The sequence below is a fragment of the Talaromyces stipitatus genome, genomic scaffold (assembly GCF_000003125.1).
Source record: "Talaromyces stipitatus ATCC 10500 scf_1105507295515 genomic scaffold, whole genome shotgun sequence".
Classification (NCBI taxonomy): domain Eukaryota; kingdom Fungi; phylum Ascomycota; class Eurotiomycetes; order Eurotiales; family Trichocomaceae; genus Talaromyces; species Talaromyces stipitatus.
In genome coordinates, this window is record NW_002990118.1 from 2,079,218 (window position 1) to 2,094,131 (window position 14,914).

The 14,914-nt window shown below is 45.4% G+C and overlaps 8 protein-coding genes across 9 annotated transcripts, besides 1 other annotated feature; 3 read left to right on the forward strand and 5 right to left on the reverse strand.

Annotated features, from left to right (window-relative positions):
* Positions 1-884: 884 nt before the first annotated feature.
* On the reverse strand, positions 885-2,264 carry TSTA_048070 (uncharacterized protein; the record flags this gene model as incomplete). The annotated part of the gene is made up of 2 exons (XM_002485271.1): positions 885-2,163; positions 2,191-2,264. The coding sequence occupies 2 exons, from the start codon at positions 2,262-2,264 to the stop codon at positions 885-887; spliced, it is 1,353 nt and encodes a 450-aa protein (XP_002485316.1).
* Positions 2,265-2,643: 379 nt separating this feature from the next.
* On the forward strand, positions 2,644-4,090 carry TSTA_048080 (phospholipase, putative). Its single transcript, XM_002485272.1, has 6 exons — positions 2,644-2,849; positions 2,909-2,920; positions 2,973-3,063; positions 3,119-3,172; positions 3,220-3,611; positions 3,661-4,090. The coding sequence occupies exons 1-6, from the start codon at positions 2,767-2,769 to the stop codon at positions 3,761-3,763; spliced, it is 735 nt and encodes a 244-aa protein (XP_002485317.1). The 5' UTR covers positions 2,644-2,766; the 3' UTR covers positions 3,764-4,090.
* A 46-nt stretch (positions 4,091-4,136) lies between these two features.
* TSTA_048090 (short-chain dehydrogenase/reductase family protein, putative) lies at positions 4,137-5,573 on the forward strand (the record flags this gene model as incomplete). Its single annotated transcript, XM_002485273.1, has 3 exons — positions 4,137-4,297; positions 4,353-4,625; positions 4,675-5,573. The coding sequence occupies exons 2-3, from the start codon at positions 4,400-4,402 to the stop codon at positions 5,571-5,573; spliced, it is 1,125 nt and encodes a 374-aa protein (XP_002485318.1). The 5' UTR covers positions 4,137-4,297; positions 4,353-4,399.
* Positions 5,574-5,796: 223 nt separating this feature from the next.
* TSTA_048100 (nascent polypeptide-associated complex (NAC) subunit, putative) lies at positions 5,797-6,836 on the reverse strand (the record flags this gene model as incomplete). The annotated part of the gene is made up of 4 exons (XM_002485274.1): positions 6,561-6,836; positions 6,289-6,355; positions 6,095-6,267; positions 5,797-6,041 (listed from the first exon to the last, which is right to left on the reverse strand). Exons 1-4 carry the CDS (start codon positions 6,604-6,606, stop codon positions 5,797-5,799), a joined length of 531 nt encoding a protein of 176 aa, XP_002485319.1. The 5' UTR covers positions 6,607-6,836.
* A 360-nt stretch (positions 6,837-7,196) lies between these two features.
* TSTA_048110 (uncharacterized protein) lies at positions 7,197-9,133 on the reverse strand. The gene is made up of 2 exons (XM_002485275.1): positions 8,991-9,133; positions 7,197-8,940 (listed from the first exon to the last, which is right to left on the reverse strand). The coding sequence occupies exons 1-2, from the start codon at positions 9,071-9,073 to the stop codon at positions 7,779-7,781; spliced, it is 1,245 nt and encodes a 414-aa protein (XP_002485320.1). The 5' UTR covers positions 9,074-9,133; the 3' UTR covers positions 7,197-7,778.
* Positions 9,122-9,156: a microsatellite.
* Positions 9,157-9,981: 825 nt separating this feature from the next.
* On the reverse strand, positions 9,982-10,490 carry TSTA_048120 (uncharacterized protein; the record flags this gene model as incomplete). The annotated part of the gene is made up of 2 exons (XM_002485276.1): positions 9,982-10,345; positions 10,420-10,490. The coding sequence occupies 2 exons, from the start codon at positions 10,488-10,490 to the stop codon at positions 9,982-9,984; spliced, it is 435 nt and encodes a 144-aa protein (XP_002485321.1).
* Positions 10,491-11,017: 527 nt separating this feature from the next.
* Positions 11,018-12,861, reverse strand: TSTA_048130 (acid phosphatase, putative; the record flags this gene model as incomplete). Its single annotated transcript, XM_002485277.1, has 3 exons — positions 11,018-11,492; positions 11,558-12,375; positions 12,478-12,861. 3 exons carry the CDS (start codon positions 12,859-12,861, stop codon positions 11,018-11,020), a joined length of 1,677 nt encoding a protein of 558 aa, XP_002485322.1.
* Positions 12,862-13,310: 449 nt separating this feature from the next.
* Positions 13,311-14,729, forward strand: TSTA_048140 (FMN dependent dehydrogenase, putative; the record flags this gene model as incomplete). Of its 2 annotated transcripts, XM_002485278.1 has the most annotated exons (5): positions 13,311-13,519; positions 13,576-13,597; positions 13,650-13,975; positions 14,028-14,338; positions 14,392-14,729. In XM_002485278.1, the coding sequence occupies 5 exons, from the start codon at positions 13,311-13,313 to the stop codon at positions 14,727-14,729; spliced, it is 1,206 nt and encodes a 401-aa protein (XP_002485323.1). The 2 variants fall into 2 exon arrangements, with proteins under 2 accessions (XP_002485323.1, XP_002485324.1); XM_002485279.1 differs by lacking the exon at positions 13,311-13,519 and having other exon boundaries at positions 13,526-13,975.
* Positions 14,730-14,914: the final 185 nt, after the last annotated feature.

Consider the following 14,914-nt stretch of genomic DNA (forward strand, 5'->3'; position numbering starts at 1 on the left):
TCTCAAGCCGGCTTATCAGCTAGCTGACGTGATAGCTTACAAGGCCCCCGTGCGTGCAAGATTACAAGCCAATTGGCAAACTAAGACCTGAATTGAGGTGCCAAATCAAGCCCTTGTATATGTCAGTTGATGTGCTAGGCCCCGAATCGAAGGCCCTGGGTAAGCTCTTGAGCAAGACTGAGAGCCTGGCTTCAAGCAAGCCTTTAACCTTGGAAGGAAGCTCTTGAGGAAGTCTTGGCGAATTATTAATATCTAGTCTTAGGTATCACTTTTGCTGAGATTCTTAGCTATAAGCTAGTGTATGAGTAAGTATATAGATACTCTAGAGCTTTTGAATGGAGGTATATTAGGCGTTAGGATTGCTTTTACAAATGGAATGTTGATAGAACTAGTATGCCAAGAAATTGCATGTTCTGTAAGGCCTCGGTAAAATGAAAAAAGACGTGAGTGTCTGTACCTAGGTATCACCTCCCCTTACTTATGTAGAATACTAAAAAATGGAGAGAGGAAGGAGATGAAATATTGAAATGGTTGCTTACTAGAACAGGATGTATCTCTAGGAATTCCCAAGCTATTTATGCTTGGGATCCTGCTGTCAATACACGCAAAGGTAATACACTAAGATAAAGATCTTTCATCGAGATCCTACAAAGATATTTCTCACAAAAAAAAAGTCGGCACGCTGTCAAGATTCCATATGTCAATGGTGATATTCCTTGAATAATCTTATAATTAATAATCAAACGCTTATTTAGTTAGAAAATTAAAATCTAGAAGTTTATATGTTATTATTAGATCATATTATCATATGAATAATCTTCAGTAACTAAACGTCAAGCGGAAGCTGGATCTTGGTGATTATCAGCGTTCACAGAGCCAGTCTTTTACCAATGTCGTGGACCTTTGCCGTACTTGGATAAAAGCTTGGCCTCAAATTTGATGCCATACTTCGTACATGAATCCTCCATTTGATCATAGAGCAGGAAGTCTCGAGAAATCAGGTAGCCAGATCTATCCAGAACAATATGCCATAGATTTGGAACATGTAGATGTGTACTCGGTATGAAATCCTGCAATTGCTGAATGAAAGTTTTGCTGAAGCTGAACCTGCCATCAAAGTAGAAATTCAGTGACTGACAATTCGGAGGTAGAGTGTCGCCCAAGCTATCTTTGTCATTGAGAAGTCTGGGTTGAATATAAAGGCGCTCCAGGCGCTTGAATCCTCGCATAGAACCAAGTTTCGAATTATCTGTTTCTCTACAGTGATCATGTCGATCGATATCCAAATACTCGATAGACCCTTCGTATGGCTGTATGGCGTTCCATATGTCGGTATTAGAGATAGTAGAGTTGTATCCTTTCAAATAGACTGACAGTCGGGCCAATCTCTTCGGCAAAGCAAACAGAATAAAAGAGTCCGGAGTTCCAAGGCAAGGGTTGGAGCTGGTGTCGACGGCCAGATTCAAATCCGTCACGGTGGACGCTTCAAAAACGTACCCAAAATCTTTTGAATATTTAGCTCGTGAAGCTCCCTCGTGCGGTTTAAAATTAGAAACAGACACCCGGTGAATGGCTGGCAATTGAAAGATTGGCCACAAAAGAGTGACATGAATATGATGAGAACGTTTACATTCGTTACACACCCAAGGCATGCCGTCAAGATAGACCTCTCGAAGATTGTGTAGGGGAGAGAAGCCATTGCGTAGGTTTTGCTTGCATTTGACTGCTTCTCGGAAGACTTCGGCAAGAATTACATCCGAATCTGGGAGACATGCATGAAGGGTCTGTAGATTTCGTAGATTTGCCAGGAGGAGTGCCAGCAGAGGTCTTGGGTCTGCATTATTGATGGCTTCTATGACATAGGGCTTGAGATGATCAAGTCCGGCCCTGCAAATTGCTTTTTGGATCATGTCATAATCACCCCGAGAAAGAGTAGGACGTTTAGATGAATGAGAATATCGCCCACCACTAAGCTCAAATGACGAATATCGAATTTCTCGAACAGTATCCGCAATTTGCCTGTTGGACAATATGGTGCGAAGAAACTTCCACATTGATGAAATGGGATTACGATTGTAAGCGTACTGCTGCCAGCATGAGTAGATCTGTTCAATCAGAATCGCGTGCCACCGCTTGGAAACAAGAGACATATTACAGAGCATCCTGTAGTTGGTTTTTTTCTCTTCGTACCTGTCCACTTCGTCAGTTGCATGGTTCATTATCATGAGACGGAGTTCATGCGGTAACTGCATTGGGTCCGGCATTTTGCTTCATGCAAAACGAGAATTCGGGATTTGAATCATTTGATATGGATGATATGAAAAAAGAAGGATGAGATCATTTGAAGTAATGGACACTGGTGCCTATTTAAACCGAATCTACTTGACTATCATATGGAGGCAGCAACCAGGATATAAGTGATTGCGGACAGAAACAGCCTGAATAGGCAGAGGTGTCCAAAGAGCATCATTATTGCAATACAGGGTGAATAGCGGCAAAAGAAATCTGTTGGAAATCACAGGATGTTTACAAAGAGATAGAAAGAAGTTTCATGGATGTGTAAAGCTCATTGAGACCGAGAAAGTCGTCGATTCACCGCCTACGATATGTTTCTACCGAATTGGCCAATGAAATCGATTCTTCAGAGCGGCAAGATGTCATCGAGCTGAATATCAACAAACTTATTTACCTATTTATCATATTCACTTTGACGCCTCTCCTCATTTTGCGACTGCTCTTACTTCTGGTCAATGAACTTGATACAAAATGTCGTACCGCGCTCCCTTCGTTGTCCCCGCTATCAAGAAGCATACTGCGACTGTCATCATGGCGCATGGTTTGGGCGACAGGTTTGTCATTCTTCTCTTTACTACATTTCCTAGAGAGATACTGACTTGTATGATTATAGTGGAGCAGGCTGGTATGAACCTCGAGTCGTCTTCAACTTCCAAACAATCTGACATACCACACAGGGTCGGACTTGCACAGAACTGGCGTCGCCGAAACAAATTCGAAGAAGTCTCGTTTATCTTCCCTAATGCGCCTATGATTCCGATTACAGTCGTACGTATCAACCCCTTTCCATCGATTAGGTCGAAACAAAACTGACGCGCGGAAGAACATGGGAATGACAATGCCAGGTTGGTACGACATTGCTCATTTAGGCCAAGACGTACGTCTCCCCAAACACTTATACGCCATACATACTAATTCTCACAGATGGACTTCGAAGAAGCCCAACGAAACCAAGACGAACCCGGAATCCTGAAATCTCGCGACTACTTCAACACCCTCATCAAAGAAGAAATCGACAAGGGCATCGAGCCCTCTCGCATTATACTGGGTGGCTTTTCTCAAGGTGGTGCCATGTCTTTGTTTACCGGTATCACATCGCCATATAAACTAGGCGGAATATTTGGGTTGTCATGCTATTTGTTACTTTCTACGAAACTCAAGGAATTTTCGCCTCCAGGCGGGGAATTGCCAAATGCCAAAACACCGTTCTTCGTGGCTCATGGATATGAGGACCCGGTAGTTAAGTATGAGTTTGGTGATATGACACAGAAACGTCTTAAGGGGATGGGGTTTGATGTTGAGTTTCATAGTTATCGGTATGTTTTAGCTCGTGGAGTTTGTGTCGGGTCTTGCTGACTTGTATAGTGGTCTTGGGCATTCTGCGGATCCGCAGGAAATTGAAGATTTGGAAACGTTTATGGCCAAGGTTCTGCCACCTACGGCGAGTGATGAATCTGCTGGACTGTGACTACAGTCGAGGAGTCCTGTCTCTCTTCCCACAACGATAACGATTTTCGGTTTGACTTTACTCTTAGTGGCGTTAATTCTGGACAGATTCAGGCGCAGAAAACATATAAAAGTCGCCTAGAACTCATTACTGTACATTTTGAAACGTCTCTCTCTAGTACATTGCGCATTCTGAATTTCATAATGAAATGTCATGAACACTACGTGATAAATTTTGCATGTGATCATCGTCCTCGAGACTTCGATCTGTGATACCTTCAGGAGACACCAGAAATAAGTAGAATACGAGGCTATACAAATGTTTCAATAATTCGATAGACATACTATATACACGAATAAGTCCTTGTTTCATGATTATTGATCTCTTTCCGGAAATGATGTTGATAAAATGAAATGAAACTTGCCGCGGCAATGGCGTGCGCTATCTTTCTTTGCAACTTTCAGTACTTATCACATCAATTGGACCACCACGATTTTCAAATATTTTTTTTTGATATGTATAACGTATAATATGTGTATTTTTGTCTAGATCAAGGTAAGCACCATTAGTCCAAAAGAATATCCAAAGAACAGATTCTCACCCCTCGCAGAGCCCGTAGCACTTTTGCGGCCTTGAAACATACAACACGTGTATAGAATGACATCCACAACCCCCAGTGACCCAAACCAACCTCGCTCAACATTATCTCAAGACCTCCAAGCCGTGCTGGGCATCACAGCCCATGGCCTTCGCAACCCAGCCGAAGTATGGACTGCAGTCGGGCCGACCATGAACGAACTCACATGGGGTCTGATGGGATACGGATTTCGCCCAGAGCAAGATATTCCTGATTTATCTGGGAAGGTTATTTTCATTACTGGTGGTATGTCTCTAACTCTGAAAAGACGAATACGTGTTAACTGGACGGGTAGGAAACACTGGCCTTGGAAAGGAGACAATCCTACAATTAGCACGCCACAATCCAGCGCGAATCTATCTCGCAGCTAGAAATGTGCAGAAAGCAGAAAATGCTATTCGCTCTATCAAAGCGGGATTATCTGCTGCCGGTAGTGCTGGTGAAGTGGATATACGATTCATTCAACTAGATCTAACATCATTCCCATCCATAGAACGAGCTGCAGAAACATTCATCCGGGATAATACGCGCCTCGATATCCTGGTCTTGAATGCGGGCATCATGGCTGAAGCAGCCATCACAACTCCCCAGGGACACGAAATTCAATTCGGCACGAATCATATTGGTCATTTCTTGCTTACAAAGTTGCTACTCCCGGTTTTATTGGAGACTGCTTCGCCATCTTTCTCGCCCAAGAACGAAAAACGAGATGTGCGCGTAATAACCCTCTCAAGCCTCGCAAGTGCCCATACACCACATACCCCGGAATTCATGGACCTCATCTCTACGCCTCGAAGATTACTGGATCTAACAACCTGGCAACGCTACGCAATCAGTAAAGCGGCAAACATCCTCTTTGCCGCTGAACTTGCTCGTCGCTATCCTTCTCTAACCTCTGTTTCCGTTCATCCCGGTGTTGTAGCAAGTGATTTGTACAATGGAACGGAAGCTACGAATGCGCTTGCAGGATCTATACTGCCTTTGGGGAAGTTACTGCTCTTTCGGTCTGTGAGATCGGGGACATTGAATCAGTTGTGGGCTGCGGCGGGGGGGAAGAAGGAGGATTTGGTTAATGGGGGGTATTATACGCCTGTGGGAAATAGGATTGAGGGGAATAGGTTTGTAGTTGATAAGGAATTGGCGGGAAGGTTGTGGGAGTGGACGGAGAGGGAGGTTCAGAGATTTGGATTATGAGCATGTAAATAAGTGCATGGAGGAGGATAATTGAACGGTTATGTATATCATTCGCCTCAACAGACTAGACACACTTGCATTCATGACGAATGCCCAAGAATTCGTTTTTATTTCCTTCAAAATAAAAATTTCCCTTCACATGATCCTATAATCCGCTAGGACCTAGAAAACAATTCTCTTTTCCCTTTTGAATCCCTAAATCCTTGAACCCTGGATCGATGATTTACTCAACAGTACCCTCGAAGTTTTCCCCCTCCACCAAATCCGGAATATCATCCTCATCATCATCCTCCTTACCCTCACCAGCCTCCTTCTTCTGCAGACTCTGATAACTCTCAGCCAATTTACGGAGAGACGCCAAGCTATCGGGACCGAGTTGGTTCAGAATACCGGGGACGAGTTCGGTGAGTTCCTTTTCTTCGCCGTTGCCGTAGATGGCGAAGGTGTTGGAGGGGACGGCGGCGTGGACTTTTAAAAATTAGTATGAAAACTTATAAATTGAGAATTGGGAAGGGAGTTACCCTTAGGGTTGGAAAAGTGAATAACGTTTCCATCCTCCTTGAACATGTTGACTTCCTCAATGGCCTGGATGGGTTGAACGTTCATCTTCTTGAGTGTGGTTTGGAGCTTTTTGTCATCCGTGGTGGAGGTCTTGTGGACACGCTTGGTCTTGCGGCGGGGGGTACCCTTTCCTCTATTCATATATTGTTAGTACTGTTTTTGCTGTTCGAGATAATTTCGGTGGGCGAATGTTGATGTATTCCGAGGGAGATGGACATACCCTATTATCAGAGGTTAGCATTCAAGCGCAACTATATGTGTTAACGACCCATGAACACTCCATCCGAGTCCGACCATCATCCTGTCTCAAAAAAAAAGCAGACATCAATTCATTGATTTGTCATGTGACGTGCGTGTAGTCTGGATATTCAATCTACGCAACCAAACCCCCATAGAAACATATATAGAAAATATCAAGAAACATACCAATGCGCACGCTCTGCTGCAACTTAGCCAACTTAGCAGCATCCATTTTGTCTCTGAATCAAAGGATAGCTATCCCGTTCGTAAATCGAGAGAAGGTGGTGCGCGGGGTGCGAAAACCGGCGTGGTGTAAAAATCGCCGAGTTTAATCGTTTGGCGGGAATTCGTAATTTGTCTGACTCTGTGTGCGATTTCACACAGCGATAGAATTCTCGACGAGAAGAGGCAGGTGATATGAATAGGCGTGTATGTAGAGGTGAGGTTCGAGTCGTTGTTGGTGAGAGCTTGGCCGTTCGGCTGGCCGAAAGTTTTGGTCGATATTATTGGTGCGTCCAATCAGCAGTTTGTGTGGAGTGCGAAATTGGGAAAAAAATTGGAGGGAGAGAGCCGAGACGGTTTCTTGTGTTATTACAACTGGTTTATGGAGGCATGGTTAATATAAATGTATTACTCTATTTGATTTTTACTATAAATCTTTGGGTATTGAGTATACTCTGTCAATATTTGTGAATCGAATTATTGAAATGTTGTTGGCTTACGAGTGATTGCGGCTCCTCTCGGCTAAGCCCTAACTGACATGACAAATTTGGTGTTCCTACGCTTCATGTCACGGCTAAGCAATGGGCAATGAAGTAACTTGTCAATCTAAATGAAGTATGTATTGTTGCTCTCAACCAGTTTAGGATACAACCTGTAATAGAAAGAAACAACATTCAACGCCATATCATGCAAAAAAAGTACGCCAAGAAATCGTGACAAGCAATCTGAAGATAAATCAAGTCATACAAGGATGAGGAAAAGTGTGCAGTTGGTATCGCGACTCGCAACTGAAGACATGATCGTGCGATAGTCCATCACTGCATCACCAAGCGGTATTGGTAGCGAGACTGGTAATTCTATCTCTATCAATATCCATGGATCGACACCACAGAAGTAAATAGTATAGATATCCATCTCGATCAAGATCCGTGGAAGTGCACCACGGGATTAGATAGTATATCCATCTTTACCAATGTCCATGGAAGTGCACCACAGGAGTCGACAGTATAGATAGACCGGTTCTCAAAAGGATGTAGCAAAGATGCTGCACAAATATTGTATCCATTGAGGATATTCAATGCCACACGGCATAGCCAACTCTGTTCTACGAACGGTGGGCATATGATGTCGAATGTCAAGACTGAAGCCGCGGAAATCACCACAGGCTAGATGCATGCCAATTCAAGAGTCCTCCTTCAATCCGCAAATATCGGTGCCCAACACTTGGTCCATCATGAACCAGAAACGCCAATAGAACGACGACTTGCTGTAGTCAAATTTCCCGTCGTCACCAAGTTGAGGCCCATCGCCTACGATATCACCCGTAAACCAACTCAAGATCGGAATAGAACGCAAAAAACGTTCAGTCACTGTGGGTTGAGGGGGAAGGGCTTCGCTGATGGGACGTAGTACAGCTCGGCGAACGTTGGGCATGTGAGTCATGAATTCTGACTCTGGTTTCTGTTCCAATTGGGTATCTTGGATGGTGCGTTGACGCAGAGAGGAAGGAGGATCAGCTGCTACAGCAGTTGCTGTAGCTGAGCTGGCAGTGGGAGTCGACAACTGAGAGTTGCCTTCGTCGATATCCTTAATCGCCGCAAGATTTCCCATACCAAACGACCGAGGGAGCGTCGAGCACTCAGGTTCAATATCTGAAAGAAATGCCGTGGAACGGGAAGAGGTAAGGGTGCGATGGGCCTTGGAGCGAGTACAAGTGGCTTCAGCCGACTCTTTGGGGATAGGAATATCCTCGGCGGGACCTTGCCCATGATAAAGCTCGCAAAATACAAGGTGTCCATCAATTTCCTGCGGGGAGAAGAAGCAAGCACGGTCGGCGGCAATTGTAGAGTCGAACGTGACTTTGATCCAGTGAAGACCGCCAGCATATCGCTTCGACTTGCGATTGGCGTCTGCAGAGAGGTTTGCACGTATGACGACATCACCACCACTGAGTAGCTGGGAGTACTTGTTGGAAACAGCAGGGTCATTGCGTGGGTAATCCTCACATATCATGCCTTGTGAGATACGTTCGTACTTATCAATGACCTTCCACTCTGTTTCCTTGTTCTTGTACCCATAGAGAATGCACTCAGTTGCCACTTTTTCAATGACCTTCCGCGATCCTTCCAAAGTCGACGAAGACGATGATTTGGGTAAAGTATTGTTTGTCCGCTCGTCTTCTTGTTGTTTTGAAAAAAGTCTGCTGAATTCAGCAACGCTGGGGTTCTCCTTCTTTGCTGGCGTACCCGTGCGAGTGCGAGACCGGGCGTGATCGTAACGAGCGTTTCGTCGGCGGCCAAATGGCCCAGACTCTTCAGGAGGACGGCGGGGATTGCGACTCTCACTGATGACGTTAGCTATAGCTGTAGTCTGGTGGGGAGAAGTAGCACTTACTCCTTGTAAACATAACCCCATGGTAAAAGATTACCCTTATCGTCGCGCGCGCGCTCTTCTTGTGGAACAAAATGGTACTCCATGGTGGAAGTAAAAGTAAATTGAGACAAACGAGCGACGCAGATAAAGGTAAAGAGAGAGAGAAAAAAAAAAAAAAAAAAAAAAAGAGGAGCTGGTAAAATAAAATAAACACAGCAAAAAGGCTGGGCGCGGAGAAAAATAAGTTGTGATGAAGACAGCTCCACACTTGTACAACAAGAAAGAAGGGAAGCAGATGCAGTTGCCACGGCTTTCGAAAGGGACTTGATGTTTGATAACCAACGATTTTTGTGCTTTTTATGGCGACGCTCGATGGTTTGGTGTGTTTGTGTTGAGGATGAAGGATATGGAGAGGTGTGGTTAGGTTTTGGCGATTTGCTGCTGGGGGAACGGCTGATTTGATTGGTTAGCTGCTGACTCATCGCCCGCATGTCAAAGGAAAGGTCCAACTTTCCTATTCGGGCTAACCTCAAATACGTTCTTGCACGCCTTAGGCCTCTCTGCTCTCTGAGCATGCTTTAACTGGCAGCCGGGTGACGACCGGCCGTTTGAAGAACGCCTCCTCTGGCACCGGAAGAACGCCCACATTGCGCAGCCTTGAGCTTCGCAGCTTCTAAATTCACCTGGGATGGCATGTAGATTGGATTCGATGGCGGGCATGGAGGTCCAAAATCTTCGGAACTGTCCATCGAATCGAAATCGATGTCCTGAACCTCCTCTAGAACTCTCCACGTTCTCGGAATACCGGATCTTGTCGATTTCATCCCCCTCCGACATCTCTATGTCATCGGAGGAGAAAGAGACCGGAAGGACGACGTCCTCGACCGCGGGAAAGTCTAAGTCAATAAAATGGCGTAGAGGAGGCTATTGGCAACATTGGCCGAATACCGTATCTTCTTCGACTAAGGACTCGGTGGGAGGGGGGCTTGGATATCGCTATATGAATGCTCCCTCACATGGCGCCTGAGCAGTGTGTTCTGTTCGTACAGCAGATCGGATGTAATGACTGACCGGACTGGTCAAAGATATCAGTCTCATTCTTGATAACGGGGACCGTGCTCTGCTGATAGTCGTTGTCTCTGGTCATTGACACTGAGGGAATTTCCGGCACCATGACATCCTCCCACTCAGCGTTGTCGATTTCCTCGGAATCCTCGCCGTTCTCGCTCACAGGCTCACTCTTGATCGGAGTCGAGTCAGTCCGGGCGGCGATTGCTTCTGCTATCTCGATTTCACTCAGGGGCTCAGACTTGATGCATACTGAGCCAGTCCGGACTGGCATCTCGCCCTCTTCGGCTGAGTCGAGGAGCTCGGGTCTGGAGATCGGATAGCATGTTGTTAGTAATTGCTTTGCATAGAGCAGGATCTTCTATATATATAAGGACATGACAATAGAGTCGAGGCTGGCGTACGCTCATGCATATCGAGAGACACGTTTTGTGCAACGAAAATACCCGCCATCTTGTCGTTGATAGAAGACGTGCTACACGATATCTTCTGAAAAAACCTCGAAGCTCCAACACCCTGATATTGGTGTGCTTGTAGCGATGGCCGCTTGAGAATCTGACTCGTGAAACAGGCAAGATATCCGTCGAGCCTTTGACTGGTCGAACTAGGCAGCTGAGCCCAGGGAAGTTTTTATACGGGCATATCATGGACAATTTCCTCCTTCATTTGCTTAGCTCCACCACTCCAGGCACGGTCTCATGCGGCAATTTGACAGGCAGCTTCTTTGTGTACAGAAGTCGAGGATAATGGGATTGTATGAGCCTCTTTTCCCATTAGGCTGATTATCGACGTGGCTGAATTACACAAATTCCCCTTTCCCCTCTTTGGGGGACCGCCATGACGTTTTTCGATGGCCGTTTGACATTGTGGAGGGATTCCCAGCTATCTCCAATCTGATGTCTACGCCTGGGTGAGATAACACATTGGGCGGGGAGCTCCTAGATCGTTACCCGAGTCGTTTGTTGGCTATTTATCTATGTCTAGCAATTTTGACGGTTTTGATCCGTGCTCTTTATGACTGAGTACAAATTTGATGAAGAACTTCTAACATCATCTTCCAAGGAATCATAGACCGGCTGTCTCAAGAAGGTCAACCCCGTCTCTTCTTTCTCCTCTGTCCCACAAGTCTCGCCAAACTTCCCAACCTGATCTCTTCTTTCATGCACTATTTTCACAAAGTGGTCGAGCGGACAGCTTGATCCAGGCCCGGTATGACAGTTTGGTAATTGTACAATGTCATCGTTGATGTTTATCCTTACAAAGAACTCTTCTCCCTCGTTATTGGCTTTACAATGGAGTCGTTCGAAGCTGATCCTGCCACCCATGGGCAAGACCGTTGACATTCGCCATACTCGATCTTCGGCAATACGTGTCACTGGGAGATACTTTCCATATTTGGGGTCGTCAAAGATGTTGAGTGCAGTTAGCATGGGCGCGATGTCGCCGTCGTGTACACTGTATGGACATCAGCAATGAAGAACAAAGAATGAGTGATTGTAGAGGTAGGACATATAACATACAAACTGAAGAACATTTTTCCCACTTTAGGGCCAATTTCTAACAATGTAGACGTCGCATTCAACCACAACCACCCCATGGCCCCTGCATACGGATTTCCAGGCCCAGCTCGATAGAAATGAATCAAATCTCTAGCATACTCGAAATGATCCCAATCTCGGCTCGTAAAGACATCGCACCAGGGACTTGTCCCTCTTACTAGAGTCTCAAAGCCACACGTCTCTTGCATACTGTAGATTTCGAGATTAGTAAATTCCCCAACCGCCTCATTCCCTTCTTCATCAATCAGACGTCGCGCAATAGGCGGGATGTATGCGTTTTGGAATTTCTCTAACATATTCCTGCCGCAATCGTGACCTAATACAGTATCTTCAATGTATTGAAGACAAGTATCTCCCGGCGTCAGTGTGTCAGTATATCGATCCATTGTTTCGGGAATAACCTCCACCTCGGCTTTGTCGTCTTTCTCCCAGTCGATTCCAAACAGACCAGCCGCAAAATACCTTGCAGTATCGATAACACGTTTCGAATCACTAGCCCATAGTCTCGTCGTCTTCTTTGTTCCCGACTTTGGTAACATATGACCATATCGTGTGCGAAAACGTATTCCAGTTGTAAAAGATCCCAATGTACCCGCATAAGGACCCGTGGAAGTGAGTTGCTCAAAGTCATTCTCTGAATTGTTTGTGAAGTAGTTCCATTCGTTAAAGAATGATAATGACCCGTTCAGGGGAGTGTTTAATGCTTTTAATCGTTTGACAAGGTCCAGATGTCGACTTCCAGCGGTATATGTTGGATATCTTTCACTGTGTCGAGAGAGCTAAAGAAGAAGGAACATGAGGAAACAAGAAAGCAAACAAGTAACAGGGAGAGCTTGTTGGATCTCATGTCCTCATTCGAAGTCATGATGATTTCAACGTACCATATGCACCTGCTCTACTTTGCAAGACTGCGGCGGGCGATTATCTGGTGATCCCTGAGTGGTCTTCTGTACCCAAGGCCCATTCCCTCCTAACTTATACAGAAGTTCGCGCTTCGTCAGGTGTCTTGATGGTTTTAGCACTGTTCTCAATCTCTCCGGTATGGTCAACCGTATCTCCAGTCGATCAGGATGGAGCCAAGTACCCCAACCAGGGAAGTACGGAGAGTCCGTAAACTCTATTCGCGGATACCATGGCGAAGAATAAACTTTGACCCATACATCTTCGCATCTCTGGTAGAAGAATGCGTCGTTTGATATCTTCTGGTATATTACTATTGAGAGAAGCACGGTCCAGAAGATACTAATAAAGGGGAAGTAGCGCATTGCAGCATGTAGTTTGCAAGCATGACACCAAATGACCGAGAGAAGCCAGTGACAGAGCTTTAAAAATGTTCAAGTGACATCTCAAGATTTGCTATTTCTGATAGTTATTGTTTCGTTGTGGCCCTAAAATTTATGCCTGATGTTTCAGGTGTCAACGCTGCGATCAGCCGAGGCTAAGCATTCCTCCACTTTCCTATCACGGTTTGGTTCTTTCGTTAGACATGGGGGCCAGGCTGGGGCTGCCCTGTTCGTATTCAATATTTTGTGCTCTTATGATATTCTATGGTAGTTATACACATTCTGAGTTATGTGAATACATTTTACCCTGTGAAGCAACGATTTCTAGAACCTCATCGCAGTTCGAGATTGATCAACATTCTCTTTTAAGAACAAGTATATACGCTCTATAATTTTGACTTATCCATTGGCTTTTACTAAGTCTTTTGAAAATGCCTGAAAACTACGGTCAATACCAACAAACCATCTACTCCAATGGAATGTTTTCCAGCGGTCGTCCAGTCATCACAACCGATCCACGTCTACTGGAGGAACAAGCACGCAAAACCATGAGCTTACAGTCCTTTGGCTACATAGCCGGTGGAGCTGGAGAGAAGGCGACTATGGATAGTAACCGTTTAGCGTTTCGCCAGTGGAAGTTGTAAGTAAAGCTGCTATAGTAGTCAGACAGGCGTGATTGTGCTCACAGGCAGACAGAATACCGAAGATGTTGAGAACGGTAAGCTATTAGCCAAGCGACTTTCAATGCCAAAACCAACATATATAAACAGACAGAGGTTGATACCTCAATCGAACTCTTTGGAGAGAAATACTCCCATCCAGTCCTCATGGCGCCCATCGGTGTTCAAGCTCTGGCCCATCGAGATAAGGAAACAGGCCTTGCCGAGGCCTGCTCTGAAGTTGATGTCCCATATATTTTGAGTACCGCTTCTGGATCATCATTCGAGGACATAGCCGCCAGTTGTGGAGATGTCCCAAAATGGTATCAGCTGTACTGGCCGAATGACAATGATATCACGATTTCGCTGTTGAAAAGGGCGAAGGAAAATGGATACAAGGCACTTGTAGTGACTTTAGATACTTGGACTCTAGCGTGGTAAGTGAGCTATGCCCGAAAATTGAAATCGTTGTTAATCATATCACTACAGGCGTCCGGCGGATCTCGACACCGGATATCTACCTTTCCTGGCAGGCATTGGGACAGAATTTGGTCTAACAGACCCTGTATTCCGTGCAAAGTTTGAAGCAGACACCGGATCAAAAGTCGAAGATGAACCACTTGGAGCCGCCAGGGCATGGTTGCAGAGTATCTTCGGTGTCAATCATACCTGGGAAGATGTGGCCTTTCTGCGAAAGAATTGGGATGGGCCGCTTATCCTCAAGGGTATACAACATGTGGACGATGCGAGAACTGCTTTGAAATATGGTTGTGACGGTATCGTGGTATCAAATCATGGAGGTGAGTCAGTAACAGACCTCGATTGATCAAGATACTCACAGCGAAGTGAAAAGGCCGACAGCTGGACGGAGCAATCGGCTCGCTCGAAGTCTTACCCGAAATTGTCGATGCAGTTGGCAAAGATATGACTGTTCTATTCGATTCCGGAATCCGCACAGGCTCTGATATCGTCAAAGCCATTGCACTCGGCGCAAAAGCAGTGTTTGTTGGTAGGCCGGTGATGTATGGATATGGTATCAATGGAAAGGAAGGCGCGAAAGAAGTCCTGCAAGGCTTACTGGCCGATTTTTATTTGAGTATGGCTATTGCGGGGATTCCATCGATTGCCGATTGTCATCGGGAAGTACTCCGGAAGGTTCAGTATGGTGGTGATCTGAAGGCTTCTCTGTAGTTCATACATCGTATTTGTACCATGAGTTTATAATACCAAGATGCATAAGCAGATTTTGGTGCTAAACTGTGATTATTTCCAAGGGTCTGAGTTTCTTTTTCCATGGCGCGGTTGTCCGCTAGTCAGGGGCGTGAAATCCAATGTTTATCGGGGCCTTGCTTAAACGTGTCGCATGTTTTGAGCAA